Source organism: Maylandia zebra, linkage group LG20 (genome assembly GCF_041146795.1).
Source record: "Maylandia zebra isolate NMK-2024a linkage group LG20, Mzebra_GT3a, whole genome shotgun sequence".
Taxonomy (NCBI): Eukaryota; Metazoa; Chordata; class Actinopteri; order Cichliformes; family Cichlidae; genus Maylandia; species Maylandia zebra.
Window position 1 is genome coordinate 102,816 of NC_135186.1, and position 19,236 is coordinate 122,051.

The 19,236-nt window shown below is 44.5% G+C and overlaps 1 protein-coding gene across 1 annotated transcript; it reads right to left on the bottom strand.

Annotated features, from left to right (window-relative positions):
* Positions 1–1,278: 1,278 nt before the first annotated feature.
* On the bottom strand, positions 1,279–19,173 carry LOC101474507 (NUAK family SNF1-like kinase 1). The gene is made up of 7 exons (XM_004558909.3): positions 18,495–19,173; positions 14,195–14,315; positions 13,120–13,271; positions 10,766–10,831; positions 4,840–4,959; positions 4,234–4,366; positions 1,279–4,126 (listed from the first exon to the last, which is right to left on the bottom strand). Exons 1-7 carry the CDS (start codon positions 18,828–18,830, stop codon positions 2,937–2,939), a joined length of 2,118 nt encoding a protein of 705 aa, XP_004558966.3. The 5' UTR covers positions 18,831–19,173; the 3' UTR covers positions 1,279–2,936.
* Between the last annotated feature and the right edge of the window lie 63 nt (positions 19,174–19,236).

Below are 19,236 nucleotides of genomic sequence, written 5' to 3' on the forward strand. Positions count from 1 at the left end.
CTAATGTTGCAATACCTTCAACTGTAAGAGAATCATTATTAAAAACATCCTATACTGTATGAGCGTGCCTTGGGACATAGATCACAATTTGGAGTCTAAAGCGTCATTAAATAGTCAGGAATTTATATGTTTGGGCATCATGGCAGTGCAGTGGTTAGCACGGTTCCCTCTGGAGCACTCCTACAGTTTGTCTCTCCATGCCCTTGTGGGCTTTTTTTTGGATACCCAAGCTTTCTCCCAAAGTCCTAATACAAGCATTTTAGGTTAACTTGCACTTCAAAGCTAGAGCCTCCAGCTATGCCACTGACCCTGAGTTGGATAAGAAGAAGAACGTGGATAGATGGATGTTTTGATGATTTAAACATATTTCTTCAAATCACCTCCCAGTACAGTAGTTTTGATGACAACCCATCTTAAGCAATGATTGAGAATCCAGAAGTCTTGGGTGTAGATAAAGGCTGTATCACATTTACTCATCTACTCGCTGTGCATGCAGCATAAACATTAGCTCAGCACAGTTAAATGGTTGTTCTTATGTAACAAAATAGTCCCCATGACACTGACGGGATATGAGTGTTGTGAAAAGTCACCATCTGACCTTTGCTCTGGATTTCATCCTCTGCTGGCCAACTTTTTCTCCAATCAATCAATTCAAATTATATAAAGTGTCCTAAAATGGGGAGAAGACTTAAAGAAATTTACAACCAGGCAAGTGAATGGTATAAAATAATAATGTTTATCAAAGACCATGCCGGGCTTCTTCACATCTAAACAAGGCCTTCTGGTGAGTTTTGTTGTTTTGGAGATGTTGGCATTTTTTTTAATCCATACAGAAAAATGTAATCCTTAAAATGAAAATCTCCAAACAACAATCTATGAAGTGTTTACTCATTGGACAGGCTTTCAAAACACAACATTGGAATAACTGTTTAATGAAACCTGCTTTTTCAAATCTGCTGTTTCCACAGTTAATGTTTCCTTTTTGTAGAGCATTTAAAGAAAGAAACTGCCTACTTCTTTTTATAACCAAGTCCATTAAAAACTATGAAAACAATCTGTGGGCCAACTAGAGCTGAGTTTATGGAGACAGAAACACAGAAGAAGACAGCAAGGTAACTAAATAGACATCTTTTTGTCTTCCACACTCAGACAAATAATCAAACTAACTAACATCCCTGCTTTCGAGTACAAACTCTATGGTTGGTCAAGATGCAATACGTCTTACAACATGCTGCTGATTTTATTTATCGTTTCATCAGAAAAGACACTGCAAACTGCTCAGATTCAAATAATTTATTTTACCCAGAAAAACAAAAATATTTAAAAAAAAACAAACAAAAAAAGTTAAAGAGAATTCTTTGTATTTCCTCTCACAGTATGAAAATCACAGATTTAATATTGCATACATCTACTGCATACATCACCTAAACATCGAGAGCAGCACAGGTGGTGTCACGGTAAAAAGCAATGTGATCTATCTGCTATTCACACTGTGTGTGTTGGTGCAAAGAAGCAAACTGTGCACAGTGAAACACTGTGTGGCATAAATATACTTGAAAAAAAATATTGACATCGGCATTACTTTCCTTAGCATTTTAGATAAGTGGAATATAAACATTTAACAAATGGGGTTTAACCAATGTGAAGTGTCTGTTAACAACCATAGCTCCTCTTGTGCAAGCCCACAGTGCATAAACATAAGCAGGATGATGCATGAACAGATAATGAATAAAAACACAATTTATTCTCAGATGAGAAATTAGAATTTCTGACAGATTATACAGGTTAATACTGAACACTTAAAATGTCCTGATATCTGCTACATTTTAGTGCGCTATAACCATGTCGCAATGTTTATATAAGGTTTATAAAGTGCTGCCACAAAGTATCCCAAAGGTCAACTGAGCAGAATTTATCATCATAACAGAAGTTGCTACAGTCTAGTTTCCATCCAAACACTGCACACATTTGAACACATTTCAGAAAATCATTAAGCTAAAAGCAAACTTCTATGCATATCTGTTTCCATATGTATGTGTGACTGCATGAAGGTGGATACTTGAGTATAAGTAGCTGATGATGTTAAATTTATTGCCGGGTGTTATCACAACCACTGCAGAACAACAGTGTGCAAATTATATATTACAAAAGATCACCAGCAAAATTAGTAGCACTGCCAAAGAATGCAGAAAAAATGAAATTATATTTACATTTGTTTCATATATTAATTTAACTAATGCTCCTCCTCGCCATTAGTTCTCACATACATACTGTATGCTTCTATCTGACATGCTTCATGCACGATTAGTGTATAAAAAGCTAGTTTCAATTGCACTTTGCCACATTTCACTGTTATCAATACACACATATTTTTTTGAACTTTAAAAGTATTTTTTCTTCTTTTTTTCTGAACTTACACCTCAGATTTTATATCCAAAATGGTCAAAAAATGCAGGTGGATGGAAATATCTTTAAGTCTTTTGACTTACTCATACAATGATTGTCGATAAATCAAAGATGCATGGATTACCATGTTAGCAGATGACAGCCTTCAGACAAAGATTTTGAGAGTTGTCAACATCAATCTGCAAAAATCTACAAGGAGAGTCTGTTGTGCAGGTGAGGTCGGACCGAGTCCATTAAACAGACTATTCTGTCCTGTCTCTGCAAACTGCTGGAAATCAGGTCCCATTTGGAGGAACACAGTTAAACAGTCAGAGGCTACACTTTAATTTATCGCTGCAAATATGCTGAGACATGGTGCTTTACATCGGCAGTGCAATGGTCATGAGAGTCTGTGTACTTGAGATGCAACCTTTCTAGAGTTCATGAAGTCTTTTCAAGATCGCAGGCACTGATTATCACATAAAACTGAACTGAAGAGCTGGAATTAAACCCAGTTTTTCAGCACACTAAAGTTTCTAATACGCTTCGTATTACAGCATTTCCTTTTTTGTTTGTCGTTGTCCAACAACCCTGTCCGCCTCGCCTCTCAGCTGCTCCAAATCGTCCTCTGAGCTGTGCCGCACCCCCCTTGAGAAAATCTTGCGACGTGACTGGGAGCTAAGGTCCAGCAGATCAAAGGAATCTGAGGAGAAGAGGCTATCCTCGCTCACAACACTAGAGGGGCGGCTATGACGGCCCTCAGCATCCCCTGCAGTCTGGAGGAGATGCTGCAGAGCCTCTGGGAATATCGCAGGAGTTGGAGAGGGAGAAGACTGGTGGTTGTCAGGAAGATCCAGGCTGCGAGAAAACTTTCCATTACGTTTCAAAATACCCTTACGTCTTCTTACTGCTTCTGTGCGCATTGTGGGACTGTCTTCAACTCCAGGGAGACATGTTTGTTGTTTGTGGGAACAGGACTGACCTGCATTACTGTCTGTACTTCCTACACCTGAGCCCCTTCTGTCTGATGAGGAACCATAACCTGACTCCCCACCATACAAGTTCTTTAGTATCCCTTTCTTGGGCATTTTGGACGACGGCTGACTGAATGTAGTTGGAGACAGAAGGCTGGTTGATAGGACGTCAACATACGCATGAGTAAGACTGTGTGTTCGACAGGGCTGCGGTGCAGTGTTACAGAGCTGAGAGGGGGAGTTATCCCTGGGAGGGGTGTGAAAGACTGAATCTAAACTTCTCTGGTGTTTCAGAATACCTTTGGGCTTTTTTCTTTCAAAAGTGGAACTGGAGGAAATCACCAGGGAAGAAGCAGTTGCTAAACAAACGTCACTGCAAGCTCCCTGTGCAGTCTGGGGAATCGCATTCTCCTTGCGAGACTTCCTAAGACTCGATATTCCACCGCGCACCCTTGCACCTCCCCCACATTCGTGCTTTAGAGGTAAGCTGAAGTAAAAGGGGTTGGAAGCGTGTTGAGGAAGACCGGAAGAGTCTGAGGACAGGCAGTCTGCATCCGCCGTCAAACTGCTAGCAGCAGCAACCTGATTCTGCCAGTCGATGTAGCGAGCCAGCAGCGGGGAGGGGCACTCTTGGTGTGGAAATGAAGGGCAGTCACACACACTCTCTTCATATCCCCAGTTCACCCACCAGTGGTTAGCCACGTCCTCTATCGTGGCTCTCTCATCCACACGCACTGTCAGCAACCAGCCGATGAGAGCACAGGCGTCTGGAGGGGACAGAGTCAACAGTTATTTATGGCCACTACGCTGACAAACCAGATCCCATTTGACAGCTTTAAAAATATATATAAAAAATAAAGTTATGAAGCTTTACCAGAGGGGGGGTTGGGTCTGCGATAGCGACCTTGGCTGATCTGCTCTGTGAGTTTTGTGTGACTGGCACCATCGAATGGCATGCTGCTGTAAACAAGGGCATACAGCAACACCCCCAGTGCCCAGCAGTCCACCTAAGACACAAACACATACAGAATGAAATATTATATTATTTTAAAGCATATTCATGAACAAAAGAAGATGTACTGTGGTTTAAAGCTACACTAATCCAGAAGATATGAATTTTACATTGCTAAATTAGTGTAATTTAGCATTGCACTAATATAAATAACAATGTTGGATTCATGAAAGACACAAAATGCAGCAGAACCAGCGACATCATAATTTTTTTACATTTTAAAGAGCTTTTTTTCATGCCAGCATCTGGTGCGTACAATACCCACAATGCAAGTTGTTAGAATTAGCTAATGTACTAGAAAGCTGTTGTTTTAAAAGAAAACCAGCCACATGTGGTGACATTAAATGATGATGTAATCTCACCAAAAGCAGCCCTCCAGTCTTGCAGTAAACAAAACTGATTATTCTGTGAACATTTTAAAACAACCTAACATCCATAATGCTGGGAATTAACAGCATGTTGACCAACCTCTGGTCCCTGGTATGGGAGCCCTTTCACGATCTCTGGGGCAGCGTAGAGCGGACTTCCACAGTAGGTTTGCAGCAGCGTGCCCTTGTGGAAATTATTTGAGAGGCCAAAATCAGCCAGCTGCAAAAAAGAAAGAATGCAAATTAACATATTTTGTTAATAATTATTTTTATTTCTTCCTACTGCTGACACTATTCAAAGCTTTCACAGCTGCTGGATGTGTCTGCGCTCATTTTCTGTGTCAAGTAAACACAAGAGGTTCATGTGACACTGTGAATCATAGATGGCGTAACTGTCACATTACAAGACAACAGATCTCAGTCCAGATGTCTCTCCACAAACTCAAAACACTGATATCTCAAACTTTATGTCACAGTGAACTAATCAGTTCACACTGAATCCTGCACTGAGTTTCATTCACTTTAGCACTCGGCCTCACGCAATCTAAATTCCTTTTCAGTGACTATGTACGGAAAGCTTTTAGTCATGTGGGAAAGAAAATACACAATAACTCAAAAGCAATTCCTTTTAAAGGAGCCAAAAATACTGCAGGTATGCTGAGCTTTTGCCAGAGTAAGTGTGAGCGAGGAAAAGGGGAGCGGGCCAAAAGCATCAGGCTGCTTACGCCCACGTAATGGAACAATCACTCACTCGAGGCTCTGAAAGCCATACGCAGACATACTGTGTCTCTCCTCTATCTGCGAAGATTATAAACATGCATGCTGGCTCACTATCAGCCCTCGTGGTGTTAAAAATATTCACAATGACAGCTTCACTTCCATGGTAGAGAGATACGGGGAAACAAAGACCTCATTGAAGAAGACAACACTGTAAATGCAAGCCTGCTCACTGTTCATATATATCCAGTGGCAATTAGCACATTTCTTTGGACTCCCATATGTTTGCATGCATTCAGTCTATAGTGAGACAGTTCTTCATGAAGCTGGAAGAGTGAATGAATGACTACCAAATGCTTACGAAAACAAAGTCAAACACAAAGTTACACTCTACAGACTAATATTCTACTTTAAACCTGACATGACCTAACATTTCACATATCTGCCTCTCTCTGCCCCATACAGATGCCATTAAGCAGCTATTGTGCAGACATAACAACGCATTGCACAGAGCCTCGGTGATTTCCTGCAGCAGATGCCGAGAAAGGCCGGTGCGGTGAACCTCCGGTGATGTGGTTGGCAGCGAATGAAGACCCGCAGAGAAGTCTGCACATAGCGTTTTCTTTTGACAGACAGAGCACACATACGTAAACCCCCTGACTGGCATGAATCCTCAAGATTGTCGCTAAATTCCCGGCATTCCCTGCTGACCATGCACAGCTCTGATATAGGGAGAACAATGCCCAAATAAGGCAAGAAATATTCCCTGGGTTCTTTTGTAAGGCCTTACATTGTGTTTTTTCACATTCACTGTCCATTGCTCAACAACACATTGAAATTCCTCTGGGTAGAAAATGCTCCAACATATATCCTGAAAGTACACTGTGTTTGCATTTTATGTTGGAGGCGGCAAAACAATCCACGTAGCATGGATCAGATGATAATGGGAAGGGGTTAGGGTTAGGGGAACAATATGAGGGAGGTCTGGAATGGTGTGAAAACCATCACAGGCCACAACACCAAGAAAAGCACAGTGGGGGGGACTGTGGAGAAGGCAAACGAACTCAACAACTTCTTCAACAGGTTTGACCAGCCCACAACCCCCCCACCCTCACCCTCACCTTTACTACAGAGTCCTCTCCCCACTCTCCTACCTCCCTCGCTTCCCCCCCCCTTCCTACACCATGACACCCCCTCCTCCAATCCCTCTCTCAGCAGCAAGACATCTCCCCCCCTCCCCTCCTCCCAAACATCTCCCAGTGTCACAGTGGATCAGGTCAGTAGACAACTGAGGAAGCTTCGCCCCAGGAAGGCAGCAGGCCCAGACAAGGTGTGTCCTAGGATGCTAAAGGCATGTGCTGCTGAACTTGGGGAGCCGCTACAACGAGTCTTCAATCTCAGTCTGCGACTGGGGAGAGTGCCCGCCCTATGGAAGATATCCTGCATCGTCCCGGTCCCCAAAAGGAACCGGCCCAATGAGCTGAATGACTTCCGACCGGTGGCACTGACGTCACATCTTATGAAGACTCTAGAGCGGCTCTTCCTCAACCTCCTCCGACCACAGGTACAACATGCCCAGGACCCACTACAGTTTGCATACAAGGCGGGTGTCGGAGTGGAGGATGCCATCCTGTACCTCCTGCATAGAGCCCACTCACACCTGGATGGGGGAAAAGGCACGGTCAGGATCCTGTTTCTTGACTTTTCCAGTGCCTTTAATACCATCCGGCCCTGTATGCTTCAGGAAAAACTGAACAGGATGGAGGTGGACCCCTGCCTGGTCGCTTGGATCTCCGACTACCTCACCGACAGGCCACAGTACGTCAGGCTGAAGGACATCACGTCTGACACTGTGGTCAGCAGCACAGGAGCACCACAGGGAACTGTGCTGTCCCCTCTTCTCCTCACCCTGTACACCTCTGACTTCTGCTACAACTCTGAATTATGCCATATTCAGAAGTTTGCAGATGACACGGCCATCATGGGGTGTATCTGGGATGATCAGGAAGAGGAGTACAGAAGTCTGGTGAGGAACTTTGTCGCATGGAGTCACACAAACCACCTGCAACTCAACACCTCAAAGACCAAGGAACTGGTTGTGGACTTCGGGAGGTCCAGAGAAGGTCCACTGCCGGTTCAGATAGAGGGGGAGGAGGTGGAGGTGGTCAACAAGTACAAGTACCTCGGGCTGTGGGTGGACAATAAACTGGACTGGTCATGCAACACAGAGCACCTGTATAAAAAAGCCCAAAGCCGACTGTACTTCCTCAGGAGGCTGAGGTCTTTTAACATCTGCAGGAAGCTCCTGAGGATGTTTTACCAGTCGGTGGTTGCTGGAGTACTTTTCTATGCTGTGGTGTGCTGGGGGAGCAGCACAGCAAAGAAGGACTCATGCAGGCTGGAGAAACTGATCAGGAAGGCTAGCTCTGTGGTCGGCATGAAGCTGGACACTCTGGTGACAGTGGCAGAGAAAAGGACATTAAAGAAACTGATGGACATTATGAACAATGCTGGGCATCCTCTGCACACGGCCATTAACAACCAGAAGAGTCTGTTCAGTGACAGGTTGCTTCTCCCCAAGACAAGAACTAACAGACTTAAAAACTCCTTTGTCCCACACGCCATCAAACTGTTTAACTCCTCTCTGGAGGGGAGAGGGAGGGGAGACAGGAGGACAAAGGAGGGGGGAACAACTAAGTTGTAGTGCCTCTTCACCTCACTGTGCAATACCTTTTGTGCAATACTTTTGTAAATGGTCAATGGTGCAAATAGACCTCAATACTTGAAATGTGCAATTCACTTGTATTTTTATTTTTTATTCCTATTTATTCTATTTATCCCCTTCGTATATTTTATTTTTATTTTTATTTGTCTCTGTATTTATATGTGTGTGTGTGTATATATATATATATATATATATATATATATATATATATATATATATATATATATATATAAAAAACACCCAGCACGCCCCTGCGGGCGGTTTATCCTTCAAGCTCGGGTCCTCTACCAGAGGCCTGGGAGCTTGAGGGTCCTGCGCAGTATCTTAGCTGTTCCCAGGACTGCGCTCTTCTGGACAGAGATCTCCGATGTTGTTCCCGGGATCTGCTGGAGCCACTCGCCTAGCTTGGGAGTCACCGCACCTAGTGCTCCGATTACCACGGGGACCACCGTTACCTTCACCCTCCACATCCTCTCGAGCTCTTCTCTGAGCCCTTGGTATTTCTCCAGCTTCTCGTGTTCCTTCTTCCTGATATTGCTGTCATTCGGAACCGCTACATCGATCACTACGGCCGTCTTCTTCTGTTTGTCTACCACCACTATGTCCGGTTGGTTAGCCACCACCATTTTGTCCGTCTGTATCTGGAAGTCCCACAGGATCTTAGCTCGGTCATTCTCCACCACCCTTGGGGGCATCTCCCATTTTGACCTCGGGATTTCCAGGTTATACTCGGCACAGATGTTCCTGTACACTATGCCGGCCACTTGGTTATGGCGTTCCATGTATGCCTTGCCTGCTAGCATCTTGCACCCTGCTGTTATGTGCCGGATTGTCTCTGGGGCATCTTTACACAGCCTGCACCTGGGGTCTTGCCTGGTGTGATAGACCCCAGCCTCTATGGATCTTGTGCTCAGAGCTTGTTCTTGTGCTGCCATGATTAGTGCTTCTGTGCTGTCTTTCAGTCCAGCTTTGTCCAGCCACTGGTAGGATTTCTGGATATCAGCCACCTCCTCTATCTGCCGGTGGTACATACCGTGCAGGGGCCTGTCCTTCCATGATGGTTCCTCGTCTCCCTCCTCTTTCTTGGGTTTCTGCTGCCTGAAGTATTCACTGAGCACTCGGTCAGTTGGGGCCATCTTCCCAATGTATTCTTGGATGTTCGTTGTCTCATCCTGGACTGTGGTGCTGACACTCACCAGTCCCCGGCCCCCTTCCTTCCGCTTAGCGTACAGCCTCAGGGTGCTGGATTTGGGGTGAAACCCTCCATGCATGGTAAGGAGCTTTCTTGTCTTTATGTCAGTGGCTTCTATCTCCTCCTTTGGCCAGCCTATTACCCCAGCAGGGTACCTGATCACGGGCAGGGCGTACGTGTTGATGGCCCGGATCTTGTTCTTACCATTCAGCTGACTCCTCAGGACTTGCCTGACCCTCTGCAGGTACTTGGTGGTTGCAGCTTTTCTAGCGGCCTCTTCATGGTTCCCATTCGCCTGTGGGATCCCCAAGTACTTGTAACTGTCCTCTATGTCTGCAATGTTGCCTTCTGGTAGTTCAATCCCCTCAGTTCTGACTACCTTCCCTCTCTTTGTTACCATCCGACTACACTTCTCCAGTCCGAACGACATTCCAATGTCATTGCTGTATAGCCTGGTAGTGTGGATCAGTGAATCGATGTCTCGTTCACTCTTGGCATACAGCTTGATGTCATCCATGTACAGGAGGTGGCTGACAACTGCTCCGTTCCGTAGTCAGTATCCGTAGCCAGTCTTGTTAATGATCTCACTGAGGGGGTTCAGGCCTATGCAGAACAGCAGTGGGGACAGAGCATCTCCTTGGTAGATCCCGCACTTGATGGTGACTTGTGCTATGGGCTTGGAGTTGGCCTCTAGTGTTGTACGCCACATCCCCATTGAGTTCCTGATGAAGGCTCTTAGGGTCCCATTGATCTTGTACAATTCTAGGCATTCCAGTATCCAGCTGTGGGGCATTGAGTCATAGGCCTTCTTGTAATCAATCCAGGCAGTGCACAGGTTGGTCAGTCTGGTCTTGCAGTCTCGGCTGATTGTTCTGTCTACCAGTAGTTGGTGTTTTGCGCCTCTGGTATTCTTGCCAATTCCTTTCTGTGTCCCGCTCATGTATTGACCCACGTGCCTGTTCATCTTAGCCGATATGATGCCTGACAGGAGCTTCCATGTAGTACTGAGGCAGGTTATTGGTCGGTAGTTGGAGGGGACCGGTCCCTTCTTGGGGTCCTTGGGGATCAGGACCGTCCGGCCTTCAGTTAGCCATTCCGGGTGTCTCTCGTTAACTAGCAGCTGGTTCATTTGTGCTGCCAGATGCTCGTGGAGTGCAGTCAGCTTCTTCAGCCAGTAGGCGTGAACCATGTGTGTGTATATATATATATATATATATAAATAAAACATTCTGTAACTGTAACTTCTGTCGGTGCTGTGCTTTTGGAAACAGAATTTCCCAGAGGAACCCACCCGAGGGATTAATAAAGTTCTATCTTATCTTATCTCATTAAATGCTAAGGAAATGTGGCAAGATGGCTCAGTTAGTGCACAATATTTTCTTAGGATCCTACCTTTACATTCAAATCTTGGTCCAAAAGAATGTTCTCCAGCTTGAGGTCTCGATGCACAACCCCGTTCTGCAAGACAGGAGAAACACACTTGAGGTCCTGCTCTTGGAGAGTCTGAAGGAAGATCATCAGACTGTTTAATTATTCTCAAGCATGAGAAGGTGCTCTGTTTTTTCATCGGATGACGGTTTGAGTCGCCGACTGGCATTAAGCACAAGTGTGCAAGGAAAAGGCAGATGACTCAAAATCTACACTATTTGTAGCAAAATAAATTGCATATGTAGTACCTCATTAGGTGTGGTCACCCAGGAAATCATGTGACACTTTAAACATTCCTGTCAGTTCGTCTTAAACAAACTTTATTTCATTTATTAAATTCTCTTCTTATGTGAAGGAAATGGCCAATGACCTCAGACAGTGCTTTGTGTGCTACATGTAACTGCACTATGTGTGTATGTGTGCAAGCACGGCAGACACACGTATGGTTAGATGTGGTTTATCAGGTCGTTTACAGGCATTTTACTATCGTTTAAAATGCCTGTGAACGGAGCAGTGAATGGCCCTCGATTATTTCCATTTTTCTCGTGAAGTCTTGCTCGTCTTTCCATGTGCACCGCATACCTCTGAGGCACATTCAATAATTCATTCACGCTGGAACATTCATGTCTATTTTGGGACAATATTCAAGGGCACGAGGAGCCCAAATTCCATCACCCTGCACACCACAGAGACGCAGAAGCTGAATGATAAGTTTAACGTGAGCAGATTCACACAGAGTCCAAACTGCCAAAATAAGAAAAGCAAAACAACTGCCTTTTTTTCCCCATGTCCAGCTCAGCTGACAGTCAGGCAGATATCCTAAGTTCCACTGTAATGCACTTCTGTTTAAACAGGACTTAATAGGGGTTTGGAGCGTGATGTCACGGGGGTGGGCGTGGAAAGGATTTTGGCCCGATCCGCCATTTTGGGGGTCTAAGTAAGGAGCGAAAGCATAGCCATGGTTCGTACTTGCTGTGCGGTCGGCTGCAATGTTCGATCTTACGACCGGCACGGGAATAAGTTTGGATTGTCTTTTTATGCTTTCCCAACCTGGAAGCAACATGAAGGAGCTCATGTATCAGATATTACCAAACGAAGGCGTCTAGCCTGGATAGCAGCCGTGAGACGAGCTGATATCAAGTTCTGTTACGTCTCCAGATATCAGTTGGTGTGCTCAAGACATTTTCATTCCGGTAAGTTCTAAATATGTTCACATCACACTTTATAGCTGAATAATATCATCGTTGGTGGTCTCAGAAGTTATAGAAATTGCGATCAAACATAGAATGGAGTGACTTGATTGGTTGATGTAAAGACAATAAATGAAATGAGACAGGAAGGACACAAATTGGCGTTAATAATTTACCCGATTATCAATGTGTTAACTTGCATGTACTTTACAATTATGGGCATATAATATGATAACGATATTTTAGCAGTTAAATGATAAATGTGTAACATTAATTATGGTGGGGGGTGGAAAATGGCTATTTCACTCGGTGCACTCCAGCTGACTTACTTTGACGACGTACTCAGAGTTTGGCGGCTTGAAAATAGCCAAATCTTGCACCCAGCCATTTGTAAATTGGATGTGCGCCTCCAGTGACTTGTAATTACGAAACTGGTTCGCTGTGTAAGCGCTTACTCCACAAACAAGATACGTGAAGATATCGGGGTAGGACAGTGGCGGTAAGTCGTCTGGGTCTTTACTCCACTGCCGTATTTCAAATGGGTCCAGATTTGCGATGCACTCTATTTTTTTTCAAGTACTGCTGCTTCGCCTCTGGACGCAATCGGTCTCTATACCGTCCGTTTTCTTTTGAGCTGCTTTTAAGCATGTTTCTTGTCGTCGTCGTTCCAACACAGTGTGTTTGTTTTGATTCGTAGACCCCGAAAATGGAGCTGCGCTCCCACAATGCATTGCGGCGTGACGTCAACTCCAAAGCCCTATAAGTCCTCGATAATTCCTGCTTTCTGGCCTGATTTTATGTACACAACAATAAATCAGAGAAACAAAGAAGTGTTTGTTTCTATGCCAAGGCTTACAATAATGTTGAAGGAGGCTCATTTAGCGTTTGTTAAATGTGTCAGTGTGTGACTGTAAAGAACAATCGAGCCTTATAATGCGCTCTTAACCCAAAGAGATCTGAAAACTCAAGTCAAGTTTTTCTGCAGTAATAGGATTAGGATTTATTGGTTTAAGCGGTACAGTATTTGCATGTGTGCACACGTGCCTGTGTGCAATTTGCTAACTTGTAATGTATTCCTGTTGGGCACCTGCAGAACACATGTGGGTAGGTTGTTTGGTGTGTATAAACCTTATGGCAGTAGTGGACAGCAGATGTAATCTGTCTGAAGATGCTGCGGGCTTCTGTTTCTGGCAGTCGCCTCCTCTCCTGTATGTAATCATACAGCTCTCCTCTGCTGGCGTACTCCATCACAATCACAATCTTATCCCGGCTCTCAAACACTGTCAACACAGGAAAACAGAAACCTTTAATGCTGTTTTGGCTGTGTAGGTTTTCAACTCCTGTGTAATCCGTGTATGCAAATGCTTATTGATTTCAATAAATCTTCATAGAAACAGAAATATCTGCAGTTTCTGTCATTTGTACAACTTTAAAAGAGTCTCACCTGATGAATGGCTACCAATCGAAATGATATACTTAAGTATAGTGACAGGTGTGGGGCTAACTGGAATTTTTTATCTTATTGATGACTATAACATCCTCCTCATTTGTTCTATTGAACAACAATACCCATCCAACAATAAATGGGAGACCTTTAGTGAATAAGGGTAAAAATCTTCTGTTTTTATTGTTAAGTAACACTACAAGATGATGAAACAAGATACCAAAGACCATCTCTCAAGGCTGTTTTAGAAGTTTTACAATTCTTTTCCATCATATTGTTTCATTTCTGGGTGCTGTAGCTTTTAGCAAATCATTTTTGGGGAGATTCCTTCTTGCTGCAGTGAGTATTTTGGTGGTTTAGCCTGAATTGACCCAGAGTGGTATTTGTAGTAGTTTTGGGATATTTTTCCCAAATTAGTGCATCAGTGATATGATTTTAAGTTAAGTATTTAACAACAATGCAAGTTTATGGAACGGAGTAAGAAGACATGTGTACGATTCTTTGTACAAATAGGAAATACTTAGTTGGGTCATGTCATTGTTGGTTTTGGGCTTCAAATAGGATTTGTGAGCATTACCAGCGTTATCCCTTAGCCCCTGGCATTGTTAAACAACACTGCTGTAAATGCTGCTGTGTGTGTTGTGGAACTTAATATCTTTCAACTAACGTTCTTTAAAATATTGACTGCCTAAACGCTAGCTGGATACCAAACTATGAAATTGTCTGATTACGTGGGAAGGTGTGTCAGTGTCATCTTACCCTCATGGAAGCGTATGATGTTGGGGTGACTGAGTGAAGATGTGATCTCAATCTCTCTCTGGATGTGAATTCTGTCCAGGTTGTCGGTGATGCGCTCCTTGCGGATTGACTTGATCGCCACCTTGGAAGGAAGACAAAGTTTAGAGGATGTTATACAAAAAAGGTTGTGTCCAAATTTCATACACCATGTGTTAAATCTAGTGACTGAGTAATAAAACTTGAGCCAGTAGATTTAATTTCCATAAATTCCTCAGAAAACACACAAATTTAACCATTTTCTGCTTTACCTCCATCAAAGCAACAAATAAATAAACAGTTCATGCATCATCTGCACAGCCAAACATGGAAACAAAGGCATACTGTACATACTGTTGATGCTTAAAAACACACACGCTCATACACTAATAAAATCTCTGGGTATTAGACATGATTATGTGGGTTTAAAGGCTGCATGGTGAGAGCAGATCTCGTGATGTGAGATGTTCAGAGGCAGAAGGTTGACAGCTGCAGTGTTCACACTCTGCTTCTTTAATCCCATACACCAGTGCAACCCGAAGCTTCTGAACACACACACGCAGGCCCGCAATAAAAACATGCATCCTAAAACAAACCTATAAAACTGGTTGGATAGAATAAGTGTCACATAATCAACACTTTACAAAGACGAGACAAGTGCATGCAGGCAGACAACGAGGCATCGGAGTGTGCCTAAAATACACAAAGGACAACAGAGACGTGGAATATAACAAGTAGCTGAAGCCATGGGACTAATTTGTGAGGCTGATATTTAAACATGGGACGAAACATGCGCTGTATAATTTTGCATGTCCCTGTGGGTGAGCTCCCACAGGTCAAAACTCGAGTTTTCTCAGCTGGCGGGGGGAAAAAAATGTCTCCGAAAAAATGGAAGAGACACAGTTCGCACGCTCCATCAACCATGATAGTTATGCAACACAACACGAACACCATCCAGGGAACCCCTGAGACTGAAGTGACCTTCTGATTTATGAGGTCATCAGCTGAAGGGCAGATATTAAAAAGTTGGGGAGGCAGATTCTGATGCTCACTAAAGAGCCATTTATGACCCAAATACTTAAAGCAATGTGAGGAAGAGAAGGGGAGACTGTAAAATCAGTTACTGGGATGATTTAGTGCAATATAACAGATAAAAGTTATGGATTAGACACATCAAGATATAGACTGGGAGTCAAAAAATTCTACTGCCGTCTCAGCTCTAATTTACTACCAAGACTTTGAAGTGACACATGACACAGGGAATACAGACCCTCTGGGTATGGTTCAGGGCAAAGTGAGCATTTTATCTGACTGATTTCAAGGGGCCATGTGTGAGTAGAGGAAGCTGTGGTTGTTTGTGTGATCTCACCCTTATGCCTGCAAATATCCTGCAGATGCATCACGCAGAGATATGACCTCTAAAGTATCCTTCTCACCAACAACATCTCATCGTTTCCTCTAAAAACTGCAACCATGCAAACTGCAACAATGTGTAGGAAACACAACGCAGCATGTGGGAGTCATTCAGGCGTTCTCTGACATCATCACGGCCTATATTATGATGGCATGGCAATTTTAGATGTGCAAAGGGATGTACTAGCTTTCCCATCCCCTTCTTGTTTTCCTGCTGACTCCAGTCTTGACTTATTGCAGGTGTGTTTGTCTGTATGAAGTCATCATGGGGGTTGGGGTGTGCACCAACTTCCTTCCTACCCTGCTATTCTCACAAACACACAAATGTATCCCAGGAGCCTGAGCATCACTAAAGGTCCCTGCTGCATCTGTGAACGATTTAGCGGCAGAATTATACAGGCTTCCTGCCAGAGTGACCCTTGACCTCCAATCATCTACACACAGCCTTAAGCCGTCCCTTTCCTTAACCAGGAATTGCAGAACTGATGGGAAACTGGGCAAAGACATATACATTAAATGCAAGAAAGGAAACAAGAATTTTTTTCTGATGGCATTATCTGATTGCTTCAATTCCTTTTTTTTTTCTTTCTTGCCTACGATATTTAAGCTTTAAAAACAAGTGAGGCTCCAAACCAGGGTAAGTGACCACAGAATACTTAGCTTGCATAACCAAGGCTGGTTATTCATCTTTCCTTTTGCTTTACCCTGTGCATTCATGAGGATGACTTACATTCCTTTCTTGCAGCGTCACAGGAAAACCACTTAGACACTTTACAGGAACAAGTCTCAAGTGAGCTCCTTAATATAAAATCACTCATAGTGCCTTCTCTTCCTGCTCTTCTTCCTGCTTTCCTCTCCCATCTCCCCAAGCTCACAAAACAGCCCGCTAGCCTTGTTTCCAAAAATAATGCCTGTTTTGTTTCAAAGAATCCTTGGTATGTGCCTGCTAATGGCTCAAGGAATTCAGCTTTTCCCCCTTGTCCTACCAAACCCACTCACCCTGCACGCGCGCGCGCGCGCGCGCACACACACACACACACACACACACACACTCTACATGGCCTTGTTCATCTCTCTGTATCCTACCAGCAGTCTCTTATACATGCTTCACTACATGTTAAGATATAGAATAGAATTGAATTGTACACAACAGAAAACAAGTTGCAAAGTGCTTGAAAGTCGTGCAAAGAAATGACCTGGTATGAATAGAGTCCGTGTGTGAGTGGCATGAGTGATGAGGGTAACTCAGGCCATGGCTCAGATTAGTGAGGTGATTGGGCAGGGGTGGGGTGTGGGGAGAAAGTGTTTTTTGACAGTCTGAATGTCCCAGGGGAAGAAGGTGTTTTTGAGTCTGAAGGTGTGGGACCTGATTGACCTGAGGCGCCAACCAGAAGGCAGCAGGTCATAGAGGTGGTGGGCACGGTGCAAAGGGTCGCCTGTGATGGCCCTGGTTTTCCTGAGATAGGAGGATCTGGCGATGGCTTCCAAGGGTGGTAGAGGGCAGTGACTGATGTTTTAGGTGATGTTAATTACGCTCTGCACAGGCTTCGTGTTCTCTGTTGTGGCCCCTGCGTAGCAAACACCCAGGAAGTAGAAGAGCACACTCTCCAATGAGGAGCTGTAGAAGGCCACTTCTGGTCCAGGTTATTCTTCCTCAGGACACAGAGGAAATGAAGCTGCTGTTGGGCTTTCTTTACCAGGGTGTTGTGGCTCCAGGTGAGATCCATGGAGATGTGGGTGATTCTACAGATTCCACCCATTCTTAATTTATAATGAGTGGGGAGTAGACCTAGCTTTGCCTCATGAAGTCCATTATGAGTTCTTTTGTTTTAAGGGAGTTAAGCTTCAGGTTATTTTCTGAGCACCGTCAGGACATCATTGGCATACGTGTCGATGTCATTAGTTGGCTGGGTTGGTGTGCAGTCATAGGTGTACAATAGAGGGCTGAGAATGATTTGCTCTGTAAGCAAACTGGTGGGGGTTGAGGGAAGGGGGGTAGGCAGTCTCTGATATACTGAGACATTTTCTAGTTGGTGAGGGCTACGACGTCTCCACACCTGGCGGGGGTTACTATCAGTGAGGAGATCTGGCAATCACAGTTGAAGGAGCCAGACAAATTGTGAGAAACTCACTCTAATCAGGATCATCTTTTTTGTCGCAATCAGATTATGGAACTGTGTTTATTTACTAAAATAAACCAGAAAGGAAACTGATGAGGCCCCGTCCTCTCAGATCACAGCACAGAGGGAGGGATTAAGGTCTGACCAGACATAAACCCACGATTATTCAAACTAATCTGGCACCACATTCTGTTTTAACCTAGATATTCAGATTGTGAAGTTAAATAGAAACTTGTTATGGTATTATGTCTTGCTCTCTGTGTGTGTGTGCTTAAGTCTGGGTTTTTAGGGGTCAGACTCTAGTTGGAGCAGACCTATTGTAGTGATTTTATCCCCTTTTTCAATTGCTGAGTGAGTCAGACCAAAGGCATCTCAAGCTGGCAGCACAAGAAATGGGTTCAGGATCAACGCATATCCTACCACACGCAGAGCGCCCCCCACGAAGTTCTTTCCACCTTCAAATTAATATTTAATTACCACTGAGCAACACTGTGGCAAGTGCAGCACGCAAGCACAGACGCATGAAGACACAGGCGAAAAGTAAAAGCATGGGAATCACATTACACTTTTTATAGGCTTTTTACAGGGTCAGCAGACGAGGTTAGGAGGTCAGATCAATTTCAGAAACTGATAATTTATCGTTTCCTTTCACCACATTTCGCCCTTTGTTTAGGAAATAACGAGTCCTTCAGCCACACAGCTCCGAAAAGCTTGAGGCAGTATAATATGATGGGTTATGGTGACCATCTTACCGTCTTCAGGCTCGCTCTCTCCACCGCTTTCTTCACTTTGCCGTAGGTGCCTTTCCCCAGCGTCTCCATCACCTCATAACGGTGCTTTAAGTTGTGCTTGTGCTGATGCTTTTTTACTTCAATGGACGCTGTGGCTGTGGATGCCTGGCCCAGCGCCTCCACGCCTACTTTCATGTTTCTCTGTCGCTTCTCCGCGTTGCAGGCACGGCGGCTGTCCATTCTCGGTGACTGCTCGCCGCCATGCTGGCTGCTGGACGCCGCGTCCTGCAGGCAGCCCAGCTCGGAGCGTCCGCTAGTGTTCATTGCGTCTCTGCTGTCCGCCTCACGTCTGCCCATCCTCTCTGCGCACTTTGCGCACCTGTCAGGAGCAGCTTTCCTCGGGACCGGATCCCCAAATCAATTTGAGTTTTGATAAAAAGCAGCTGGAGCTCTTTTTAATGATCGGGTTGTCCATATAGAGTCTCACACGTTTAAAGGAGGCTTCTGTAATGGTCTGAAAATTAAGAAATGCCCCAAAGCCGTCTGATCTATCGGCCCAGCTGTTGTTTTCTACTACCACTCTCAGTCTCAGGAACACAGCAACAGGAGCGACGGGAACCACACGCTCCGAGGCGAGGGGTGGAGCCTCCACAAGGCAACATCCCCGAGCGTCACACTCGTTTGGGATTAATTTGGGTTTTTCCAGCGAATACTTGACCTACCCAGCGGCAGAAACACGGGGGAAGAAGGCATGCGGGGAATG